This window comes from Salvia splendens, chromosome 16 (genome assembly GCF_004379255.2).
Source record: "Salvia splendens isolate huo1 chromosome 16, SspV2, whole genome shotgun sequence".
Taxonomy (NCBI): Eukaryota; Viridiplantae; Streptophyta; class Magnoliopsida; order Lamiales; family Lamiaceae; genus Salvia; species Salvia splendens.
This window is the reverse complement of record NC_056047.1, coordinates 11,996,267-12,021,116: the sequence shown is the minus strand read 5'-3', so window position 1 is coordinate 12,021,116 and position 24,850 is coordinate 11,996,267. Positions and strand designations below refer to the sequence as shown.

The 24,850-nt window shown below is 37.6% G+C and overlaps 1 protein-coding gene, 2 long non-coding RNA genes and 1 pseudogene across 27 annotated transcripts; 2 read left to right on the top strand and 2 right to left on the bottom strand.

The window, feature by feature from the left end:
* Positions 1–1,377: 1,377 nt before the first annotated feature.
* Positions 1,378–6,875, bottom strand: LOC121770721. The gene is made up of 3 exons (XR_006043843.1): positions 6,766–6,875; positions 3,421–3,689; positions 1,378–1,634 (listed from the first exon to the last, which is right to left on the bottom strand). It is a non-coding gene; the product is annotated as an uncharacterized LOC121770721 (long non-coding RNA).
* Positions 6,876–7,021: 146 nt separating this feature from the next.
* Positions 7,022–9,115, top strand: LOC121770718. 19 transcript variants are annotated; one of them, XR_006043839.1, is made up of 7 exons: positions 7,137–7,292; positions 7,366–7,405; positions 7,518–7,727; positions 7,927–8,326; positions 8,480–8,681; positions 8,776–8,896; positions 8,974–9,115. It is a non-coding gene; the product is annotated as an uncharacterized LOC121770718 (long non-coding RNA). The 19 variants fall into 19 exon arrangements; XR_006043835.1 differs by having other exon boundaries at positions 7,515–7,727; XR_006043836.1 differs by lacking the exons at positions 7,137–7,292; positions 7,366–7,405 and adding an exon at positions 7,022–7,130 and having other exon boundaries at positions 7,463–7,727.
* A 37-nt stretch (positions 9,116–9,152) lies between these two features.
* Positions 9,153–9,772, bottom strand: LOC121770717 (annotated as a pseudogene).
* LOC121770712 (sodium/hydrogen exchanger 7-like) lies at positions 9,676–24,845 on the top strand. Of its 7 annotated transcripts, none has more exons than XR_006043819.1 (13): positions 9,676–9,816; positions 10,065–10,109; positions 10,853–10,908; positions 11,982–12,166; positions 13,226–13,273; positions 13,997–14,095; positions 15,479–15,620; positions 16,035–16,163; positions 23,267–23,364; positions 23,439–23,570; positions 23,658–23,876; positions 23,963–24,141; positions 24,266–24,845. XR_006043819.1 is itself a non-coding variant. In XM_042167479.1 (12 exons), the coding sequence occupies exons 1-11, from the start codon at positions 10,069–10,071 to the stop codon at positions 24,086–24,088; spliced, it is 1,275 nt and encodes a 424-aa protein (XP_042023413.1). In that variant the 5' UTR covers positions 9,971–10,068; the 3' UTR covers positions 24,089–24,111; positions 24,266–24,845. The 7 variants fall into 7 exon arrangements, 1 of the variants encoding a protein (XP_042023413.1); XR_006043818.1 differs by having other exon boundaries at positions 9,678–9,819; XR_006043817.1 differs by lacking the exon at positions 9,676–9,816 and having other exon boundaries at positions 9,971–10,109.
* Positions 24,846–24,850: the final 5 nt, after the last annotated feature.

The window sequence follows — 24,850 nt, the reverse complement described above, 5'->3', positions numbered from 1 at the left end:
CGGACCCGCCCCCAATTACATATATTAATCTGTAAACATACCTGATTTACATAATGTACATATTTTTTTTACTGATACACATAATGTACATATTGTATAGTATAATGCGTAGTTTAGTTTCTGTAATGCATTATTTGTGATATGTAATGAACATTTATCCTGACCCGTTTAATTTAAGTTATGCCATGTTTCGATGTTTGGCTCAAGTTTTTTTGTTTTTCCTAAGGGTTTAACAAGCCTAGGGGCTAGGGTGTAGTATGTTCTAAGTCTAAAAAACGTTGTCCAAATACACGAGTTGCAGTAATTCATCTGGGGTTGCACATTCATAGCGCGTTGGTTTTTTTTACTGATACACATAATGTACATATTATATAGTATAATGCGCATTTTAGTTTCTGTAATGCATTATTTGTGATATGTAATGAACATTTATCCTGACCCGTTTAATTTAAGTTGTGCCGTGTTTCGATGTTTGACGCACGTTTCTTATTTTTCATAAGGGTTTAACAAGCCTAGGGGCTAGGGAGTAGTACGTTCTAAGTCTAAATAACGTTGTCGAAATACACGAGCTGCAGTATTTCATCTGGGGTCGCACATTCATAGCGTGTAGGTTTTTTTTTACTGATATACATAATGTACATATTATATAGTATACTGCGCAGTTTAGTTTCTGTAATGCATTATTTGTGATATGTAATGAACATTTATCCTGATCCGTTTAATTTAGTTGTGCCGTGTTTCGATGTTTGGTTCACGTTTCTTATTTTCCCTAGGGGTTTAACAAGCCTAGGGGCTAGGGTGTAGTACGTTCTAAGTCTAAATAACGTTGTCCAAATACACGAGCTGCAGTAATTCATCTGGGGTCGCACATTCATAGCGCGTAGGTTTTTTTACTGATATACATAATGTACATATTATATAGTATAATGCGCATTTTAGTTTCTGTAATGCATTATTTGTGATATGTAATGAACATTTATCTTGATCCGTTTAATTTAAGTTGTGTCGTGTTTCTATGTTTGGTTCACGTTTCTTGTTTTCCCAACGGGTTTAACAAGCCTAGGGGCTAGGGTGTAGTACGTTCTAAGTCTACATAACGTTGTCCAAATACACGAGCTGCAATAATTCGTCTGGGGTTGCACATTCATAGCGCGTAGACATTTTTAAAACAGATGTACGTAATGTACATTTTTTGTGGAGTATAATGCGTAGTTTAGTTTCTGTAATGCATGTTTTGTGATATGTAATTCACATTTATCCTGCCCCGTTTAATTTAAGTTGGGCAGTGTTTAGATGTTTGGCGCACGTTTCTTGTTTTCCCTAAGGGTTTAACAAGCCCAAGGGCTAGGGTCTAGTATGTACACATTAATAACAACGTTAACAAAGACCATTAGTTTGATTTATAAAACTAGTGTTTAGTTATAATCGCGGATATGCACTCATTTTGACTGATTTACATAATGTACATATTATGTAAGAGACGAGGGCCCTTTCTTCCTCTACGGCTCTTCGGCTCACCCTGATCTCCAGCTGTACTTGGGCCACCTCGGCCAATCTATCCCTGAATCTTTTCGCAAGTGCTACCAGAATTACATTGTCGATCGCTTCGTCGATGTCGAGTCTTAGCCGCTTCTCTGATATGGAACAAACAACATAAAACATCAGAAAATTATCATTAAAACAGAATACAACATGATAAGCGCACTTCGAATCTTCACTGAGTTGATTAACCCATATACAAAATACATCTCATAATGCCTAATATACTCCAAATAATGACAATAACCTGCTACATAATGCACTGCCTAAACCAAATAATGCATATATGTAACCTTCACTGAGTTGATTAACTCATATACACTATATCTCTCATAATGCATAATGTACTGCACATAATGACAATTAGATAATACATAATGCACTGCCTAAACCAAATAATGTCCATATGTAACCTTCACTGAGTTGATTAACCCATATACAAAATACATCTCATAATGCCTAATATACTCCAAATAATGACAATAACCTGCTACATAATGCACTGCCTAAACCAAATAATGCATATATGTAACCTTCACTGAGTTGATTAACCCATATACACTATATCTCTCATAATGCATAATGTACTGCACATAATGACAATTAGATAATACATAATGCACTGCCTAAACCAAATAATGTCCATATGTAACCTTCACTGAGGTGATTAACCCATATACACAAAATCTCTCATAATGCATAATGTACTGCACATAATGACAATTAGATACTACATAATGCACTGCCTAAACCAAATAATGCCCATATGTAATTTTCACTGTGTTGATTAACCCATATACACAATATCTCTTATAATGCATAATATACTGCACATAATGACAATTAGATACTACATAATGCACTGTCTAAACCAAATAATGCACATATGTAATCTTCACTGAGTTGATTAACACATATACACAATATCTCTCATAATGCATAATATACTGCACATAATGACAATTACATACTACATAATGCAATGTCTAAACCAAATAATGCACATATGTAATCTTCACTGCGTAGATTAACCCATACACACAATACCTCTAACAATGCATAATATACTCAGATAATGACAATTAACAGCTACATAATGCACTACCTAAACCAAATAATGCACATACGTATCTTCCAATAACCACAAATAATACCATGAATAATGCTTAATATACTGAACATAATGCATACATCATTGTACCTAATGCCCAGTCCAGTTTAAATAATGCACATAAAATTGTTTTTTGAGTTTTGTATCTAAAACAAACAATACCCTACACATGGCCCTAAAATGCATGATATACTGCAAATTATGCTAGTATACAGCTACATAATGCACTGCATATTCAAAAGACAACATGAACTGAGAGTAATGAGGATTAATACATATACCACAACAAATAATGCACCAGTCAGAACAAGTAATGCATAAAACTTGTTCCATAATGCATAAGACAAAGCAAATAATGATCATGATAAAATCACATTACAGCCTTATCAATCTATTCATCAAACTGAATCATCTGTAATAATCTGAGTCTACAGCCCAATACAAACACTAATTATGTTTTAAACAACATAATGCATACATCATTGTACATACTGCACAGTCTTGCCTACATAATGCACACATACACACTGACGAAATCAGTTAAATTCCTTCATCCAAATCGACAAAAAACATAGATATAACTGAATAATCAACCAAATCGTCATTAATGGACATAATCGACAACACACTGAACACAAAATCGACAATTTCCAGAAACATCTACAAAATCCGTATGGTTTCAATCGCAAAAATCGAACATATACCAAATACAACTCAGCAATAAACTTAAAAATTAAATAATCGGCGCGCGCGAAACTTTTGAAACATACATTGTCGATAGGAGTCGTTGTTTAGGAGCAGCTGTTAACGCCGGTAGCTTGTTGCCGTAGAAATTTTGGTGCACTGCTGCTATTTCTTCGAACGCTGCGGCAGGGAGTGAAAACTAGGGTTTGCGGTAGTGGAGGGAGTGGATGGAGTGGTTTTGGTTGTGTGCGTAATGAATGAAGAAAGAAGAAGAGGCGGATGTTTTCAAATCCCGTAAAATTCGCATATACCAAAATATGGCGGTTCATGTTTCCGTCAAATGTCTACATTACCCCTGTAATGCATATACCACCATCTATAATGCAACACGGATATAGATTTGTAGAATCAATCTGATCCGTTAATGCATTAGATCTAACGGATAATATTAAGAAGAAAATAGGATCTAATAGATGAATAGGAGATTAATGCTCACCTATATATATATATATATATATATATATATATATATATATATATATATATATATATAATTATCGTTATCTCAACTTTTTTAGCAAGTCAATTCATTGTATATAAAAATAGATGATTTTTAAGTGTTATTATTTGAAAGATTTTTACTACTATTTAAATAGAGGTTCTTTTCTAATTGAGGAGGATGCCTTTATTTTTATAATAGTTTTTAATATTTAAAATAAATGTAAATGTGATGCGAAACATATTTTCTATATTTTTCCCCTTAAACTACACATTTTCTATGTAAATTATAACTCATCAAATCGTGTTTTCATCGAAGTTTTGGATGTAAAAAGCTGGTTGTAGCTCACTTAAACATTCCATCAAACACTTGGTGTGCAGCAGCGTGGAGGAGTCCAGAATGGAGGAGTCCAGCGTGGAGGATAGAATTTCGCCGGAGACCCGCCGAAAATGCACGTCCAATGCTCCGAACAGAACCATTATCTGCCATTTCACGCAGCAAAGCTACTTACCCGCCCGGGCATACATCGCAACACTGTCCGGGCTGATTCTCGAAGGCGTGGAGACTCCAGAGCTTACCACCCGCCCGGGTGATTTTAAGCAACAAAACACCCGGTCGGGTGAAATTCTCCTCCAGAAACAACACCCGGTCGGGTGATTTTAAGCTTCAAAACACCCGGTCGGGTGATTTTAAGCTTCAAAACACCCGGTCGGGTAAAATTCGTAATGCATTGAAAGTCCAGAAGTATTTCGCCCGGTCGGGCGTAGGAATTCCTAACTGCAAATTGGCAGTTTCTCGGTAGTTTTGCTCAAAAAGGAAAAGAGGAGGTCGAAACGGGTAGCATTCTGGGTGTGACGGTTTTGGACGAAATTGGAGAGAAAAGAAGGGAGAAGAAGAGGAAGAAGGGAGGAGGATCCGACATCCAATCTTCATCATCTCGGAGACGGACTACCGCCGGCTATCGGGGAACACCATTAGTCTACGATTTTTCTTCTTTAGCATGTGTGGCTAGTTTGTCTTCATTGCTCCTAACACTAGTAGGATGATTTGATTGTAGAAATTTTATATTTAATCATTAGCTTTGATTTTTGTTTATGGTTCATATTTTATATATGCTATGTTTTGATGCATCTAATGTAGTATATTTTTCGCCTCTTTCTAATGTCTCTTTAACTTGGAAATTGGATGATAACATAGATGAAAAACTTATGAATTTTACCTTGTTCATAGGAAAATGCATAAGTGAATATTGAAGTAAAAAAGTCTTCAAAAGTTGAATTAATACTTACTACGCTTTTGTGGGAGTTTAGTTTGATGAGAAGGTGTTATGTGTTAAGTGTTCAGCTAACCATAATTTTTGTTGGCTTTGAGAAATTAGTCTAGTATTTACTGCGCTTCCGCGGGAATGATAGTCTAATGAGTAGGTACTTTTGGCTATGTGTTCAGCTAGCACTAGTACTATAATTCTTTAAGTATATTCAGTACTTTTAGAGTGTAAAATTGATACTTCGTTCTCAATAGCTTATGAACTTGAATATAGAATCAATACAATAGTGATTCATCCAAATGTTGTTAGGAGCAATTGTTCTTTTTCTCTTGAGTATCTCTATTTTCGTACTTTAGTTTTTAAATTGTTTATGAATATTGTCAAACCTTGTTAAATAATCATACGTCTCCATGTGGTTCGACACTCTTTTACTACAACTACATCTGTACTCTTGCAGAAAGGTTGTAATTTTAGAGCTATTTGATTTACTTGTGTGTTATTAGTTCATTGATATAAAAGCTCGAAAAATACACATCAAAACGCATCATATAATTTATATAATTTCAACTATGAACATAATTGAAAACTATAAATAATAAAGATTAGATTCAACTATACATGCTTTTATTTATTGTGTAAAAAACAAATGAAAAAATCAACTAATAAATTATACTATATGTTTAATTGTACATTAGATAGATATTATTAATAATAGTAAATGCTTAAATTCAATAATATGTAATAAAAGTTAAACAGTTAATACATGCAAACAAGAATATAAGAGCATTTTACCACTAGCCTATTCATCATTATAGGTACAGTCGTACCCCTTGTTCTTTAATGCTCCATAATCTTGTAACCGTCTCTTTTTTCTTGCATTCACTTAATATAAAATTAATTTGATTGAGTGTCACATATGATTGAACATTTAAATTCTCACCATTAACGATATTCCATATACACTACTCTCTATATTTTTGGTATTTATAGATCTTTTAATTTTGACATTCTTTTCTGAATGCCTTTTAATAAGCAATGGCATTATTTCTAAATTAATCCAACAATAAATGGCAAAATTATATGCACTTCGTCCATCAATTTTTTTTTCATTTTGCTATTTTTGTCCCAACTACATTTTCCCCTCATTTTCTACTACAATTTTAAAAATTGCGATAATCATTAATTTTAATATTAATTTTATTGCATTACAAAGTTGCAATAAAATAGACTGCATTGAAATTGTTTTAAAATCATGTTGGAACTTGTAATTAATATAAATTGCAGTCAATTATTTTATGATAAGGTCAATGTGTAAAAAATCATTAGCTTTGTCATTAAATGCACAATCTGTAAATTTTATACCCTCTCCTTCGCATCGCCGTCGTCGCTGCGGAAGCTCCAGCCGCCGCAGCCTCGAACCGAGCCGCCGCTTCCCTCCCCAATTCAAAAATTCATTCGGTTTCGAGTTTGTTTTCAAAGAATTTGGAGTTGATTTGGTTTTAAAACATACTTTTTCGGAACAAAGATTGAAGCTTTGAGTATTGATGTGTTACTTAAAAGATTTTAGCCGTGTTCTACTAAATCCATGAGTGAACTATTGAATTTGTGGGAATATGCCATGGAAATAGACAACACAAAGAGGTTTCAGAATGTAGAGGACTATACCTTTGGTTGGAAGGAAGAACTAAAATCATCACACGGTCTCTCTCTTTACTCAATTTTCCTCTCTCAAATTTCAGTAGGGGATGAAAACTGGCTGCGTTGTGGAGTTGAAGGAGATATAAATAATTCATAGATTTTCGGTTGGTGATATTTGTGGCTATCAACTAAATAAAAGAATTGGGCTAGTAAAATGAATTATTTTTATGAAAAAAAGTGGCTATCAACTAAATAAAAGAATTGGGATGAATTACTCCTTCAAATGTAAAAATGGAATGTCGCCACTGTCCAATTTCAGGGTTCAAATCATTTACTTCAGGCTTCAGCATATCCAATTTCAGTCACATCAAAATGGAACAAGCGAATAGCGAGTAAGTGTTGGAGATACATGTCAGGGTTGGAAAATATCAAAATACATGAGTACTACTACTACAATTATGCTATATCTCCGTATCCCTTCTTTCAACTTCAACCCAAATTCATTTATTTATACACTCACCAGTGTTTTCTTCAATTGATTCCATCCAACAAAGGTATACTCATCTCAATTTTGAAATCTCTCACGTTTCGATTCTACATCGTAATTTCATGATATCACACATTTAGGGGAAAAATCCGAGATTTTACTTCTTCCTACCAATCAAAGGTATATATTTATGAAATCTTCCCATGTTTTGTTCCATGCCATATTCATTCACGCTAGTTTCATCATGACTATGGGAATAAATTGAAACCCTCTCATATCACGACGGCAGCAGCAGCGACGGTGGAAATTTGGATGAAGAGATCGTAGAACACTGTGACTTGGGCTATGAAAGGTCGAAAAAGTTTGCAGTTTGATGAAATCTCAGGGAGTCCTTTTTTTTTGGATCTTTGGCAGGTGAAGCTGCAGTTTTGTGCTGTCAAGAACGTGTTTGATTCGACTAGGGAAGTGGGAGAATGCTTTGGTTAGTTGTGTGGATTTACTGGTAATTCTCTTACATATTACAAGCATTTTTTAATTTAGGATATTGGTGAAGCATGATTAGATTTTGATCTATCTATGCTCTCTTGACTCTGTATTTCTATGCTGAATAACATAGAGATATGAATGGCACACTATTTTCTGTTACAAACTTGGTTACATTTCAATGTTTGAATGTGTTGCCTAACTCACACACTTCCTAGACACAGATGTTGAGACTGATTGGACTCCTGACGACATGCCTGAAATTTAGACATTTTTTCCCCGTCTGTTTGAAGCTGAGTTCATTCGGAGTGACTGAAACGTATGCACCACCGGGAGAGTCTACTTCTGCCTTGTAAACAGCCGCCCCTTCCCCATAATATGCAACCGTTCTACGCACTGATATATTCCCTTTCAGGTCCTACTAGACTCCAATTGAAGTCATATGTGGATGTTTTGGTGTTCCTGCAGTATGTGGTCTCACCGGTGAGGTTCTTCAGCTGACCAGGGCTTGCACCGGTGCTGCACAGGAAATCAATGACATCGCTGCTGTCAAAATCCCAAACAATCCGGGGTCGACCGCTACAGCCGGATTGACATGCTCGGATCCATAGTCAAAAGGTGAGGCTTGAGTGCCATTTGGATGTCTTCTAATCGAGCTCCTAACATTGTCGTGAGCCGTTGCTATTTCAAAATAACAGCAAAGTGGACAGAGTTAGAACATGAAGCGAGTCGTAGGCTTAGTTTAAACGTTGCCTGGTGTCATTATCGCAGACTTGATCGCTGCAGGGCTCCTTGAAGGATGGACGGATTTGACGATAGCAGCAAGAGCAGAGACATGGGGGCGGGACGTTGAAGTGCCCGAGATTATGTTGTAGTCGATTGATCTTCTAGCCGTGTTAGCAGTAGCCAATGGAGACGATGCTTCCACGACGTTCACGCCTGGCGCTGTTTTATCCGGCTGAAAATAAAAAAGGTGAAGGATGTGAGTTTTTATCACTTCTTCACTTGCTTGTTTCTGAAAACTACTTGCAAACACATACTTTGATTGATGACATTAGGCCTTGCAGACGAGAACATTGCCATCTCGGGCGCTGGTTTAGTCAGCTGAACTGTCACTGTCTGGGATATTCTAGCCACTGATGTATGATGTTTAGATGCACGAAGCTCGAACTTATGGTTCGAAACCATGTATTCTTCAAACTTTCCTGCTTCTTTAATGCTGATTATTGTGCCTGGGATTTCAAACTGAAATGTTATGCCTGCAGCTAGTGGATCAACCAGTATTATCCTCATACCACCAGCTTGTTTCACATTAGCAGCCTTTTCGTTTCGCGAATCAAGAAATTTCTTCGAGCGCGCAGACAACAATCTTCCCCTTAACCAGAGCCGGATCTAGGGTGTATGCTCTTACAAAAGCTGGAAGATAAAACAGAATCTGACACTTGAAGATTTAAGAACGAGAACAAGGAAAGTACCTCGCATTTGCAGAGGGAATCCCGGCCGCTGCTGCTTCACTCCCGGCCACCAAACCGTAGAAGCTGTTCATCTGAAAAGGGTTTATGCTAAAACCCTTCAAACAAGCAATGACTTGATATCAGTATCTTGAAGAATGACAAGTATTCTTTAATCAATATAATGTTTATATGATTGATTACCTTTATAACTTGTGAATTCCCTAGATATGTATTACTCTGTATCTCGCAATCCATGGTGCTCGCTGCAACAGTGAGTATCCAAGGAGCGACATTGGTAGCAGTTCCAGGGAGAAAGCTGTTTCCAGCTGATGCAGAAACAACCACTCCTTTCTGGAACGCGTGAAAGCTTCCAATGGAATTTGCATCTCCGAAGTAGACAGAGTGGGGCGAATCTGGTCCGAGCGACATTGATATAATATCCACGCCATCACTGACTGCATCATCCATCGCGGAGAGGATGTCTGCATCACTGCAGAAGCCAAACCAGCAAACCTTGTAGATCTCTTGTCGCGCCTCCTCTTGCAGTGCCTTTCCCTATTCCGCACAGGCTGACGTTGGGAACCACTGAAAAGTGTCCTGAAAGAGGCATTTTCTGTAGCAAAACACGGATATCATATATAGAAACGTGTAAAGGTGGTATGGTTAGAACTTGCTGATCTAATAAAGTTCCACCTACCTATTCATTAATGGAACTCCAGTTGGTGATTTGATTATCTATTCAGTCAAAAGCATTTAAGAAATTCTAGCATCGTCTTGGATTTTGAATATCCATCTCTCTCTATTTTGATTTTTGGGGCATGGCTTGCACATTTTTTGAATGCGTAACTGTCTATAGCAATTCCGGGATTGCTTTTTTTTTATTTGTGTAAATTTTGTTTCAGGGAAATGGTTGCCTATATTGCTAATACTTTAGTCTTCATCTTAAGGTAAGAATGCACTTTACCATTCTTATATAATTATTATTCTCGTCCTCTTCTTTGTATTTTTGACTTCATGTCCCTCACCAGTCACAACTAAAGTCAGTAGAAATTCGAAAGTTTTAATCTTTGGAAAATAGGTTGATTTTCAATTGGGGGTGTGTTCAGTGGTACCTTCTTTTAAGGGGATGATTGTTCAGATAAACCAATGAGAGAGATTATAAATGCTGACTGGTGTGAAACTTTTTATGGGGAAACCCAAAAGTAAAATCACTCAAGCTTGCGCTTCAATCAATTTTGACAACATAATACCAATGTGGAGTCCAGTAATTGTTTAAGTGATTGCAGGCTGGCGAAAAATTCAAAAGAATCAAACTTATAAAATTGTGGAAGTGGAAGTATACATTTGTTTGTAGGAGTGGATTATGCACTTTTGTTCACATTATTTAAGGTTACACCGTTACAGCTGTAGTGCTGAACTCTGAAAAGCAATAAAACACAAAGGACTACATGACCCATGACCCTTTTGCAGTCCTTTTACATTTTGAGCGTCATTGTATACTCCATTTGATTAGATTTAATTTATATGAGAAAAGTTGTAAGTGTACTCTCTCTCTGATGTCCAATCTTGTTTGTCTGCCATATCAACATTTTTTCATGTGTAGGTAATCGTCATTAGACATCTTAGTTAGCATCACTAGCTTTACATACTAATATACTGTCATGATCCTAATGGCGTACTCTCTATGCAGTGGTGTAGTTATAGCTGAAAGTGTTCTCAGCAGCGACATAACATTTAAAACCCATGGTAAATATTTTCTTTCTTCTATGTTGCAGACTAAGCACATGCATGATCCATGCTTCACAATTCCTTAGAATTTGAAGTTGTTTTTACACTTTCACTTAATTCTGACACATGTAGTTGGAGGGCATACTTAGGCCAGTAATTTGTCATTCTCGGAGTTATTAATCATGCTTGGAGTTTGTGAGTTGTGCACTTCTACATGTTTGTCATGAATAGCATCAATGTGGTTCTTGAGCCTGCTCCTTTTTATTATAGCAATATAGCTCTAAAAGAAAACCAGGAAAATCATGCTATCAAAGTATTAGCAGCACTGAAATGATACTGCTGTTAGTTAAAGAAAAACGGCGATAAAGATCTTATATTAATTAAAGCAAAAATTTGTGTTCTGATCATGCTAATACAAGTGGAACAAAACAGCTCACAGTAAATTTTCTTTTGTGAAATATATCCAATCCATTGTTGGAGTGTAAATTCTTAATAGTATTCTTGATGGTCCATGTCAGAGGAAAAGGAATAAGATCGTGTATCACTTGAAGGAAACTGCATGCACAGCGGGTTTCAGATTCACGTGCTTAATGTTGAAAATCATTTTGAATTTAAGTTCTCCTGATTGTAACATTTGAATTACAGAAATAAACTAATTGGATCATAAGGATCACTCTCTCTTTGAGTGAGTAGAATCAATATGTGCTTCCAGTTACACCAATCATCCATCCCTTACTTCTTCCTTAGAAAATGGTGATTAATGAAAGCAGGACCCTTGGGATCTATAGTTATTTCATGTTTGGTTCGTAAATTGACAATTCCTTTTCGAACATGTAAGAATTTCAAGGCAGGGTGAGATGGATAGAGTCAATGTAACTCAGGCTGCACACTGTTGATGATGATTGAATACATGCAAACAATATCTGGTCCATACTTTTATACTTACAGAATGTACACAGTTGAAGTTCATTAGTTGAGTTTTCTTGAGTGGCAGTTCTGCTGCCCATCTTTGTTAAACTTGTGTACACTGTGAGCATCTATTCATCTCTTTATATGTTTAACTTATGTTAACTTCTGTTATTTTCTCACAGAAAATTCTTGGGGTTATCCGGTCCTTCTGTATGTGCTTGTTCAAGTAGCTAGAGCAATTGTGGTTGGATTGTTGTTTCCATTGCTGCAATATTTTGGTTATGATCTGTACTGGAGAGAAGCCATTATTCTTTTCTGGTCTGGCATGTGTGGGGCTATAGCACTGGCGCTGTCACTCTCTGTTAAGGCAAGTATCTATCATCTTTGTTGCAGCTTCACTTAACTCCTCCCAAATCCAAATAAAATATGGAGGCTTTCTCTTTTCAACATCTGGGGCTGTGTAATTTACTTATGGTTCATAAGATTAAGAGTTAGTTAATGAAAATACTGCTAGTAGATTTGAAGGTAAAGGAAAATATATATTCTTACTCATTAATAAATTAAGTGAGAGATCTAGTTGGGATGGTAGGAAAAAGTTTTTACTAGATTTTTATGTTAATGTGCTTTCTTATGATGACGCTTTTATGCAGTTTTTGATGTTTTGATATCGACCATGTACTAAAATTAAATAAGGTGTGTATTTCAAGTCTAAAATACACATTGATCACATATAGAAGCTTACATGTTTTCGAATTAAATACAACAAAAATAAATCAGCACATATCAAGTCTATAATGCACTGTTAAAGTTCAATACAGCAAAAAGTGATTCTACTCTCTATCCCGAAAAATGACACCTGTTTTGATGAAAGTTAGGTAGTGTGTTTTGTGATTGGAGAAAGGGTCACACTATTATTTTTTTTGTTAGTTAATGTAGATAATCGTGGGTCTTTGTCTGGTTTTTTTTATATATAGGCAAAATGATGGTATAATAGTAGTATAAAGGAAATATGTCCAAAATAAGTTAAGAAGTGTGCATGATTTTGTGGGACACCCCAAAGGTATAATTTTATTGGACGGAGTGGGTGTTATTATAAACTAACATGGCAGAAAGTCTATATGATAAATCAACTATGGATAAGTAATTAAATCTGATAAATTACTATTGAGATGAATGATATGATAAATTGTCTAGAAAAGTTAACATTATTGGTTTGTTTAGAAAAGTTAGATAAAACCCGCTGAATTGAGAAATTTTAAACCCATTTTCCAGTACATGTTGCAATATTACCAACTAACTATTTCTTAAATAGTCGTCATGGTTGCCTGATTTTTTTCACAGCCCAATTCTCCAACTTCCATATGTATTATTGCATCCCAAATCCCAAATTTGATTGTCTTCTAACTTTGAACATTATTGGTGTCAGCATTCCAGTGATAATTCACCATATATCTCTCCCGATACTGGAGATTTGGTACGTCGTATTAGAATTGTTGTGATTCATTTGTAAATGCAGTGAAGGATGCACATAAAGTATCAGTTAATTGATCAACTAGAAGAGTAGATACATATTTAGGGAGATTTTCAAATAAAAATCTTCTTATTGTCAGCCCTTCAACGGTGAAGACCCACTATAGATGCATCTAGTTGGATGAATGCAACATCAGGGTTTCAGTTCCCACTAGGGAATGCCAAATTTAGTTTATTGAGTGCAGTTATTTTAACAACGCTCTATGTAAATAAATATGGAGATGTGTTCATTAAGAACTTCTTATTGTGAGAACTGTGTGAACTCTTGCATTGAACCTATAAATTAATTTCATTGAACTATACACCCAACAAATATTGCAAATCACTTATAGATTAAAGGCAACTACTTTATAGGTTCAGCGCAATAATTCTTACAATCCTCACAGTAAGAATTTATATTTGAACCACACCCATTATATAAAGGAACAGGATCAAGTAGAAAGCTTTATTCCTGTAGCATGTAAAACCTAATTTAGATCATTGTTTATATATGTTGATATGTTCTATGTTTGTCATCAAAGGATGCATTGCCATAATAAAGAAAATGCATGACTATAAAGATGACAACCCCAGATTATACAAAGATCAATGGTCCAGGTTGAGTTTGAATATGCACTTATATATTTGCATGTCATATAATACATCCTACCTTCTCATGCTTTTGCAGTTTGTCTTTTTGACCAGTGGAATCGTGTTTCTTAAGCTGATTGTGAATGGGTCTACTATTTTACATTTTCTTAAGATGGATAATCTTTCGCCAGTTAAGGTACAGTTATCTCATCTGTGTTTATTTGCATCTCAATTGAATGACTTTTCTATACTTTAAAATATATAAGCAGCTTTGTGACAAATATGATCAAAATCTTTGTCATAATTAATATTTGTTGATAGATGAAAGAAATGATAGTCTCTTGTATGCTTTTTGGTGGGTGGGTGATACGATCCCATATCAGTTCTACACGAAACTGTGGAATAACTTATAAGTGGGAGTCAACCATTTACCTTTTGTCCATGGTTTTGGATTAAGTTAGGGACCCCTAACTTATATGCTATCAATTTGGTGCATTAAACTTGGATCCGGACGGCCTATGGAAAGAGGCTAGTTGTAGGTGTGACCAAAAATGGTGCCACCTAAAATGTGGGGCCAAGGGAAAAAAGGCAGAAAATGGATGGTGTGCCTGTGGCTTTGGGTTTTCCAACCAGCTTGTGCCGTCCATGGATGTCCTATTTGAAATAGGGATGGATTGATACGAATCCGTTCTGCACGAAACTGTGGAACAGCATAAGTGGGAGTTAACCCTTTACGTTGACCATGGTTTTGGGTTACGCTAGGGCTCCATAACTTATATGCTTATCCGTAGATTTGTCTAACACTAAAAAAACAATTTATAACAATAGTGGACCAATTAAAATCCCAAGTGAAATAGCAAACATTTCTTTAAGTCTGACTCCAACTAAGTGACCAAAATATGAGATTTTAAATAGCCTCATCATACCAAACTCTGCCCAACGATTTCATTCAATTGTTAACTGGTGATATGCTTAAATGTGAATTTTGCAATTCAAGCACTTAACCAATGCCTATTATGATAGCCTTAACTAATGATAAGTTGGTCCTATTTCAGTAATCACTCATAGTGTTTGGTTATTCTTAGCATCTCCTGATTAGGTATAATATTGTTTCATATTCAGCCAGTAATAGAAGACAGTTTACTTAGCTAATAAAGACTTACTACTTGGTATTGATTATGCTTTGCGTGTTTTAATTGAAAATATGGCCCAATTACTACTTGTGCCACTTATATAAGAAAATTACAGATCACGACTTCATGGATGAGCGTAGGAAAATATATATTAAATTGATTTGTCAGGTTAATCAGATATGACTCCCCCCATGTAATTCAATAATATATGCATACTTGAACACAAAGCAAGAAAAAAATTAAGCTTGTAACTCAAGAGTGAGAAGAGATCCTTTAGTTAGAAAATAGATTTTGTTGTGGTGTTCATGAAAATTAAAGCAAAATAAAACCTAATTAACTTGAAAAGAACAGGTTCGGCAGTCAATATAAAAGTTTGGGCCTCCCACTGTAACTCCTCTTGGTATGTTTACAGGGTTAACATTTTTTTATTTACGCTATTGTTACAGAAAAGGATTTTGAATTACACAAAGTATGAAATGCTAAAGAAGGCACTGGAAGCCTTTGGTGATCTTAGGGATGATGAAGAACTAGGACCAGCTGACTGGACTACTGTTAGAAGATACATAAAGAGCCTAAATGATGCGGATGGTGAACAAATACACCCTCATTCTATATCTGAAAATAATAATATTCTGGACATTATGAATATGAAAGGCTCTCCAGATGCATCTTTGGTACAGAATCTTGAATTGTCATACTGTTGCCTTTCAACTAGCTTAACTTGTTTATTGCTAAGGGATTTTTCTCTTTAGAAAATAAAGAACTAATATAACTATTTGGTGTTGGGAAACATGTGATGAAATTGATAATCTGAAATGGCTACCAAGCAAAAAAATTCAACAACTTTAGATCAATAGCGTTGATAGAAGTTATAGATGAATTGACAATTGTTACACTTTAGCTAAAGATGTGATGCTTGTAAATATATTGTTTGTTGTACTACAAATGCAACCTTTCATGTGCATAACGTTCCTTCCTGATCTAACATTTAAGAAATTGTAGGTGTTCAGGCAGCTTACTGGATCATGCTTGATGAAGGAAGGATTAACCCAACTACTGCTAATCTTCTAATGCGATCTGTTGATGAAGCGCTGGACCTTGTATCTCATGAAGCGTTGTGTGATTGGAAAGGTTTTAAATCTTATGTGAATATCCCAAATCACTATAAGTTTTTTCAGTCAAGCATTGTCTCTCAAAAGCTTGTTACATACTTTACTGTTGAGAGATTAGAGTCTGCTTGCTATATTTGCGCGGGCTTTCTTCGCGCTCACAGGATTGCAAGAGCAAAACTACTTGACTGTTTTTATAAGAACTTCATTTGCTCATTTCTTCAACTCGTTGGCATTACATGTTTTATCTTCCACCATATTTGTTTATAGGAACAAAATAATTCCTGGCCCAGGAGATCTCTTCATAAAATTTGTTTATATCCTCCTAATAGAGTTTAACAGATATGTATCACCAAATTTTGTTTATGATCAATGACTAACTTCTTGTGAGTTGGAAGACGTGATCTGGATAACTCTTATGTCCACTTCCTTTATAATCAACAATTCCTATTGACACTCTTCATGTGTTCATGATTGTAAGTTAAGTGCTTTGTTATCATCCTCTTATCAGCCAACATATGATTTGTTGACATTATTTGAAAGAGAAGAACATCACTAGATAATACAGATTACAAAAGGGTATCTTAGGGTGGGTTGTGATATCTTAGGAGTACAAATCCCAATTCCGCCATCCCGCAATGTTGGGATTCAATACGCACAAGACTTTCACACACTCAGGTGAATCACACACACACTCACAGTTGTATGATAACTCACAATGCAGAAGAACACACACTCACACTTAGAGTATCGAAGATGGTAATCTTGGAGAGAAAACTTGAAAACTCTTTATTGATTTTTCACTACTAACTACGTACATGGTTTTGAGCTATTTAAAGCTCTACAATCAAGTAGCAACTGCTACTAACTAACTACAAGAAGAATCAAGAAAGCAAGAAGAATAACTGCTACATCTCGGCTAACTAACTGCTGCACCAACGGCTAGTTTCTCTAGGCCGAACTTCCTTCTCGGTTCAAGACCGAACTGTTGCTTCTTCTTTTTCGGCTCAAGACGAACTCTATTCTTTTCGGCTCACAACCGAGCACTCTCTTCGGCTCACAACCGAGCTCCCTTCTCGGTTCACAAACCGAACTCCTTTCTCGGTACACAAACCGAACTCAAAGCCGAGCTCAAAGCCGAGCTTCCTTCTTCTTCTGCTAGTTCCAAGCTAGTTCCAGCTCGGTAAGCCGAGCTTACCGAACTCCTTTCTGGCCGAGCTTCTTCCAACTGAAATGAGCACTCCATTATTACAATTCTCCACCTGAGGGCTCATCTCAGTTCTTGCACAAACATTGATCAACTTCTTGCAATGATCAAACTTGTCTCTACTTAGAGATTTAGTTAGCATATCTGCCGGATTGTGCAAGGTGTTAATCTTAACCACCTTCACCCTTCCCCTTTCAATCTCATCTCTAATAAAGTGCAACTTTATGTCTATATGCTTGCTCCTTTCATGGAAACCCGGATGTTTAGCCAAGCATATAGCTGAGCTGCTGTCACAATGAATCACCATTGTTTCTTGGTCAAAACCAAAATCAGAAATTACTCCCTGGATCCAAAAGCTCTCCTGTACAGCTGCAGTGAGAGCTATATACTCTGATTCTGTAGTTGAGAGAGCAACTACACTCTGCAGACCTGATTTCCAACTGATCACAGTTCCAAACATGGTGAACAAATAACCTGTTTGAGACTTTCTGGTGTCCAGATTTGCAGCATAGTCTGCATCACAATACCCCTGCACAACCTCCTCAGATCCACCTTCCCAGCCATTGAACACAATCCCCCAGTCCTTAGTTGACTTCATGTACCTCAATATCCATTTAAGAGCATTCCAATGCTCCTTCCCCGGGTCTGCCATGTATCTGCTAGTCACTGAGATAGCATGAGCAAGATCTGGTCTTGTACAAATCATAGTGTACATGATACTCCCAACAACACTAGCATAAGGGATAGCCTCCATCTCATCAGCCTCTTGCTTAGTTTTAGGAGCTTGTTCCTTTGATAATCTGAAACTCTGGGACAAGGGTGTTGAGGCAGGTTTAGCATTCTCCATTCTGAATCTCTGCATAACTTTGTCAATATAATCAGTTTGCAGCATCCACAGCTTCTTGCAGCCTCTATCTCTCTGAATATGTATGCCTAGAATCTTCCTTGACTCTCCTAGATCCTTCATTTCAAAGCTCGACTTCAGATCTTGTTTAACTTTCTGAATTTCTGTCATAGAAGGGCCTGCAAGTAGCATATCATCCACATAGAGTAATAGGTAGGCAATGGGAGTCCTGTCTGCCTTCTTGATGTAAATACAATCATCATATTCTGACTTGGAGAAGCCAATCTTCTTCATCTGTGCATCAAACTTCTTATTCCACTGTCTAGGACTTTGCTTAAGTCCATAAAGACTTTTCTGTAGCAGGCACACCTTGCCTTCTTCTCCAGTCTTCACATAGCCCTCTGGCTGTTCCATAAAGATAGTCTCCTCTAGATCCCCATTGAGGAAGGCTGTCTTCACATCAAGCTGTTGTAGCTCCCAGTCTAGCTGGTTCACAACTGCCAACAAGATCCTAATCGAAGTGTGCTTAACAACTGGGGCAAATACTTCATTGAAATCAATTCCTTCTTGCTGTGTGAAGCCCCTAGCCACCAGCCTTGCCTTGAATCTGATTCTATCTTTATCAGTGGTCTCAATCTTTTTCTTAAACAACCACTTACAACTGATCAGCCTCCTTTCTTTTCCATCTGTAGTCAGTCTGGATTTATCCACCAAAATCCATGTTTTGTTCTTGAGTAAAGATTCCATTTCCTCATTCATGGCTTCAATCCACCTTTCTCTGTCTTTACTCTTCATGGCTTCTTTATATGTGAGAGGATCTGCAATATCAATGCCCTCAGCAGCACAAAGTGCATAGTAGACCACATCAGAAAACCTTTCAGGTGGTCTTGTATTTCTTCTGCCTCTATCTCTTGCTATCTGGTACTCTCTGGCAGAATCTGCTGTAGGCTCATCAATTTTTCTACCTCGAGCTAGAGCACCATCATCCTCTGGTTCAGACTCACTTTCTGAGTCAGAGGCTCCACCTGCTCCTTGGCAAAGTCCCACTGGCTCCACCTTGAGGAAATCACTCTCAACTTCATTGGAGTCCAGCTTCCTCTTTAAGTATGGCATCTGATCCTCCAAGAACACAACATCCCTACTCACCACCACCTTCTGCCTACCAGGCTCAATGCACCAGAGCCTATACCCCTTAACACCCCTCTGATACCCCAGCAATATGCATTTCAGAGCCCTAGCCTCAAGCTTACTTTGCCTAGCATGAGCATAGGCTGCGCACCCAAACACCTTGTATTTTGAGTAGTCACTATGGGCTCCATACCACATGTAATCAGGAGTCTCAGACTTGAGGGCAGTAGATGGACACTTATTGATGAGATAGGCTGCTGTATACACAGCCTCTCCCCAAAATCTGTTGCTCAGACCAGAACTGAGTAACAAGCACCTTACTCTCTCTAGGATAGTCCTATTCATCCTCTCCACAACACCATTTTGCTGGGGGTTACCAGGAACAGTGCGGTGCCTCTTCATACCCTTCTCTTTGCAAAACAGATCAAACTCAGTAGACAAGAATTCCAAGCCATTGTCAGTTCTTAGGCATTTAACACTTCTTCCCTTCTCTAGCTCCACCTCTTTACACCATATCTTGAATTTTGTGAATGTCTCTGATTTTTCTTTCAGTATATACACCCACAGTTTCCTAGTGTAGTCATCAATAATAGCAAGGTAGTATTTCCCACCACCAATTGAGCTTACAGGTGAAGGGCCCCAGAGATCACTATGTATGTAGTCTAATGGGGCTGTAGAAGAGTGAATACCTGTAGGATAGGGTGCCTTCTTTGCTTTTCCAAGTATACACTGCTCACAGGGGTCCATCTTGTTGAAATCTCCAGAGATCAGGCCCTTCTTGATGAGTTCTTTCAAGCTTCCTTCTGCTGGATGGCCCAATCTCTTGTGCCATAGCATTATGGAATCATTTGACACTGCATTGCTTTCTCCATCAACAGCCTTAGCCTTCAGATAATAGAGAATGTGCTCTCTGTCAGCCTCCATCATCACTGCATTCCCAGATTTCACAAGCATCTTTCCCTGACTCATCAATATGGTGAACCCTTTCTCCTCCAGCATTCCCAATGAGATGAGATTTCTTTTCACTTCCGGAATATACCTCACCCCAGTTAGGATCTTTATAGAGCCATCTTGCAAACTTAGCTTCACTTTCCCTATCCCTTTGATCTGACACACATGGTTATTTCCAAGAACTACAGTCCCTGATGCTTCCTGAAGATCATGAAACCAAGATTTGTTGGGGCACATATGGAAGCTGCACCCTGAGTCCATTATCCACCTGTGACTGATCCCATTATCACTTACATTCATGAGTTGAGCAGGGGGATCAGTACTCTCTACACAATCAGAAGTGTTGTGGCCCTCAGAGGCTAGTTTTCTCTTCCAGGCATGGCAGTCCTTCTTCAAGTGCCCTGGTTTCTTGCACCAAAAACATGCTCTGGTTTCCTTCTGAGCATCAGAACTTGAGGGTTTAGGGCCCTCAAACTTTTTCTTGAAGTTCTGCTTTTTGAACTTCTTCACATTCAAGGCCTCTGCAGCTTGAACATTGGAGCTTGCAGAGCTTCTGCTGGTAGTCTTCTGGAGTTCCTTAGCCATCAAGGCCGAGTAGACTTCTGCATAGGTGATAGGCTTATCTCTGCCATAGATAATTGCATCACTCAACTGGTCATACGAGCTAGGCAAGGCATTCAATGTAAGAATGGCCTTGTCTTCATCTGAAATTTTAACATCCACAGAGCCCAGATCATCAATGATCTTATTGAACTCCTCCAACTGCTCTATGATAGATTTTTCACCAGAAAAACTATAGGCATAGAGCCTCTTCTTGAGATACAGCCGGTTAGCCAAAGATTTTGCCAGGTAAACTTCATCTAACCTGTTCAAGATCTCCACCGCAGTCTTGGCTTCTTGAACTTCCCTCAAGACCTTATCTCCAAGGCACAGAATCACTGCAGAATGTGCCTTGAGCTGCATCTCCTCCATCTTTGCCTGAGCTTTATCATCAAGCATTGGAGCCTTTGCTTTCTCTTCTGTATTTGCAAGAACTGCGGCCAAGCCTTGTTGAATCAAGACCGCCTTCATCTTCATCTTCCACTGGCTATAATCATTCTTGCCTGTGAACTTTTCTGCATCAAGCCTTGCTGCCATCTCTGAAACCGTTTGATCCTCTGCAAATCAGCTTCAATATCCCCTTCCCACAGACGGCGCCACTTGTTGGGATTCAATACGCACAAGACTTTCACACACTCAGGTGAATCACACACACACTCACAGTTGTATGATAACTCACAATGCAGAAGAACACACACTCACACTTAGAGTATCGAAGATGGTAATCTTGGAGAGAAAACTTGAAAACTCTTTATTGATTTTTCACTACTAACTACGTACATGGTTTTGAGCTATTTAAAGCTCTACAATCAAGTAGCAACTGCTACTAACTAACTACAAGAAGAATCAAGAAAGCAAGAAGAATAACTGCTACATCTCGGCTAACTAACTGCTGCACCAACGGCTAGTTTCTCTAGGCCGAACTTCCTTCTCGGTTCAAGACCGAACTGTTGCTTCTTCTTTTTCGGCTCAAGACGAACTCTATTCTTTTCGGCTCACAACCGAGCACTCTCTTCGGCTCACAACCGAGCTCCCTTCTCGGTTCACAAACCGAACTCCTTTCTCGGTACACAAACCGAACTCCTTTGCTTCTCGGCTCAAGACCAACTGTCTTCTCGGCTCAAAGCCGAACTCAAAGCCGAGCTCAAAGCCGAGCTTCCTTCTTCTTCTGCTAGTTCCAAGCTAGTTCCAGCTCGGTAAGCCGAGCTTACCGAACTCCTTTCTGGCCGAGCTTCTTCCAACTGAAATGAGCACTCCATTATTACACGCAACTAAAAAAAAGTTTTGTTGTAGTTATTTTTTGTGTATAGTTTCCTTATTTATCCTTTTGTTAATTTAGGATTACATCTAAGCTAGATGTAGCCCTAGCTCTCTTTGCTCCCTATATGTGTGGAAGTCTCTCTTAATGTGAATGTACAAGTAACACTCTTCTCCTATGTCTTTATACTTAATTGCTCTACAATTATTACGTACTTCATCTGTTCACAAAGAGTGTTGTGCGGAGGGGATGTAGATGTAGTTAAGTGGAGAAAGAGTCCCATCATGTGCGATGTATTAGGCTATCAAGTGTAGGTATATTTGTAAATATTTAGGTTTTAATGGTTTTTAAATATGTAAGGGATATGGTGGTGGGGTTATGGACTAATATGTTTCTATACTTTTCCACATGCATCTATATTTTTTGTTCTAGATGGTATCACAGCAGATTCGAATCCGTCTCTAATGTAGTCTTTAGAAATGAAATTAGGGCTTTGGTTTCTGCCGCAGACTCTGTTCTGCTGCTCTACTTTGCCCGTTTTATGACCCATTATGCTGATCTTCTTAGAGTTTGCTCTCTGTCCTAATTTTTTTTATAATCATGAATGATTCTAAACCTTCTATCGGGACCACCATTAAGTTGAATGGTTCCAACTTTATGGTCTGGTCCAATGCTTTTCTCATGTATTTGGGGTAACTCAAGAAACAAAGTCATGTTTTGACTGCCCTGCATGCTGCTACGGAGGTTAACTACGAGACTTGGTCTTTCTTATGATTGCTCCAACATGACTTGGCTTCTAAATAGTCTGATACCATTTGTGAGTCAGAACATCATGTTCTTGGATAGTGCCAAAGCAATGTGAGGTTCTCTCCGAGAGATATCCTCCAATGAAAAAAAACATCTCACGGGTATTTGAGTTATATTAGAAACTTCTCTCTCATACTCAGGAACCCAGTCAATGACTGCTTTTTCAGTTTTAGATGTTTAAAACTGTTACAACAGAGAATGAAATCTGAATGTGAAATCTTCTCTAATATAGTAGTAATATTTTTCTTTCTAATATAATTCGAGTGCACTTCCAGTTGACTTTGTTTTAACTTTTCTTGTAATTTCTCCTACATATGCTTCATTATTTAGGAGACTGTGAGATTGCAGCCATGGTTATTAGCGAAAGTGAACAAGAGGGTGAGGAAGCAAGAAACTCTTTAGATGATGTTCGTGTTACGTTTCCTCAGGTATGTAGAAGGTAAATTTATTGTACATGCTACAAAATGATGCTCCATGATGTTTATATTGTTGACACATTCAGGTGCTACGTGATGTGAAAACAAGAAAAGTTACATATTCAGTTCTGATTCATTTGATTGAATGTATCAATAATCTTGAGAAGAAAGGGTTACTAGAAAAAAAGAAGATGATTCACCTTCATGATGCTGTCCAGGTATATTATGATCACCAGTTTCTAATGCTTACGTTCTATGATGTTTTGTTTGAAATCTTGATAATCAACTTTCAATATTCTGTACAGACTGACTTGAAAAAATTCCTAAGAGATCCACCTTTGGTGAAAACTCCCAACATAAAGGATCTGATATCAGCAAATCCTCTGCTGGGCGCACTACAAGCCACAGCACGTGAGGCACTAGCAGGATCTACAAAAGAAATAATCAGACTATCTGGAACCACCGTTTATAAAGAGGGATCAAAGCCAACTGGTATCTGGTTATTGTCAAATGGAGTGGTGAAGGTATGTTGCAACAATTTTTTCTGTGCAATTGTTACCGGGTTTTCTTATGTCCCCTGACATATGAATGGAACACCTGTGCTTGGCAGTGGTCAACTAAAGATGCAAGTACTAAGCAGTTCCTGCACCCAACGTTTACTCATGGGAGTACTAAGCAGTTCCTGCACCCAAAGATGCAAGGATTTTGCTTGCAGACAAGACCGTTAAGCTCATGATGCATGAAACTATAGATTCTTATGTATGTAATGCTTTCGTGAAGGTCTAACTTGTAAGAACTCTGGTTTTCTGATAAAAGCACATTTTTTTATTAAAATTTTGAAACGATTGATGAAGTTGACTTCAGATAACATTCTATAATTCTCATAGCACTACTTTATCTACTTTGTGTTTAGCTGGCACCAGAGCGGGAAGTTCCTATCATCAAGTTTCGGTGTATCAAGTTGAGGCGAGGTCAAGGGTGATCATACCACCAGCTTGTTTCTCATTAGCAGCCTTTATGTTTCGCGAATCAAGAATTTCTTCGAGCGTGCAGACAACAATCTTCCCCTTAACCAGAGCCAGATCTAGGGTGTATGCTCTTACAAAAGCTGGAAGATAAAACAGAATCTGACACTCGAAGATTCAAGAACGAGAACAAGGAAAGTACCTCACATTTGCAGAGGGAATCCCGGCCGCTGCTGCTTCACTCCCGGCCACCAAACCGTTGAAGCTGTTCATCTGAAAAGGGTTTGTGAGGACCTGGATTCTTTTGGCTGCCAATTATACCCCAATGCATTTATAGATTAGCTTTGTAGCACTCTAGCAATCCCAATTTATATGGGTTGGCTCTACCAATCCCAGTTTATATGGGTTGGCTCTACCAATCCCAGTTTATATGGGTTGGCTCTACCAATCCTAATGTAAGAAAACCTGAGAATTAGAATATCTTGGAATATAGCTTGAGTCATATTATGAAAAAGTCCAGTTTTGATATTTCT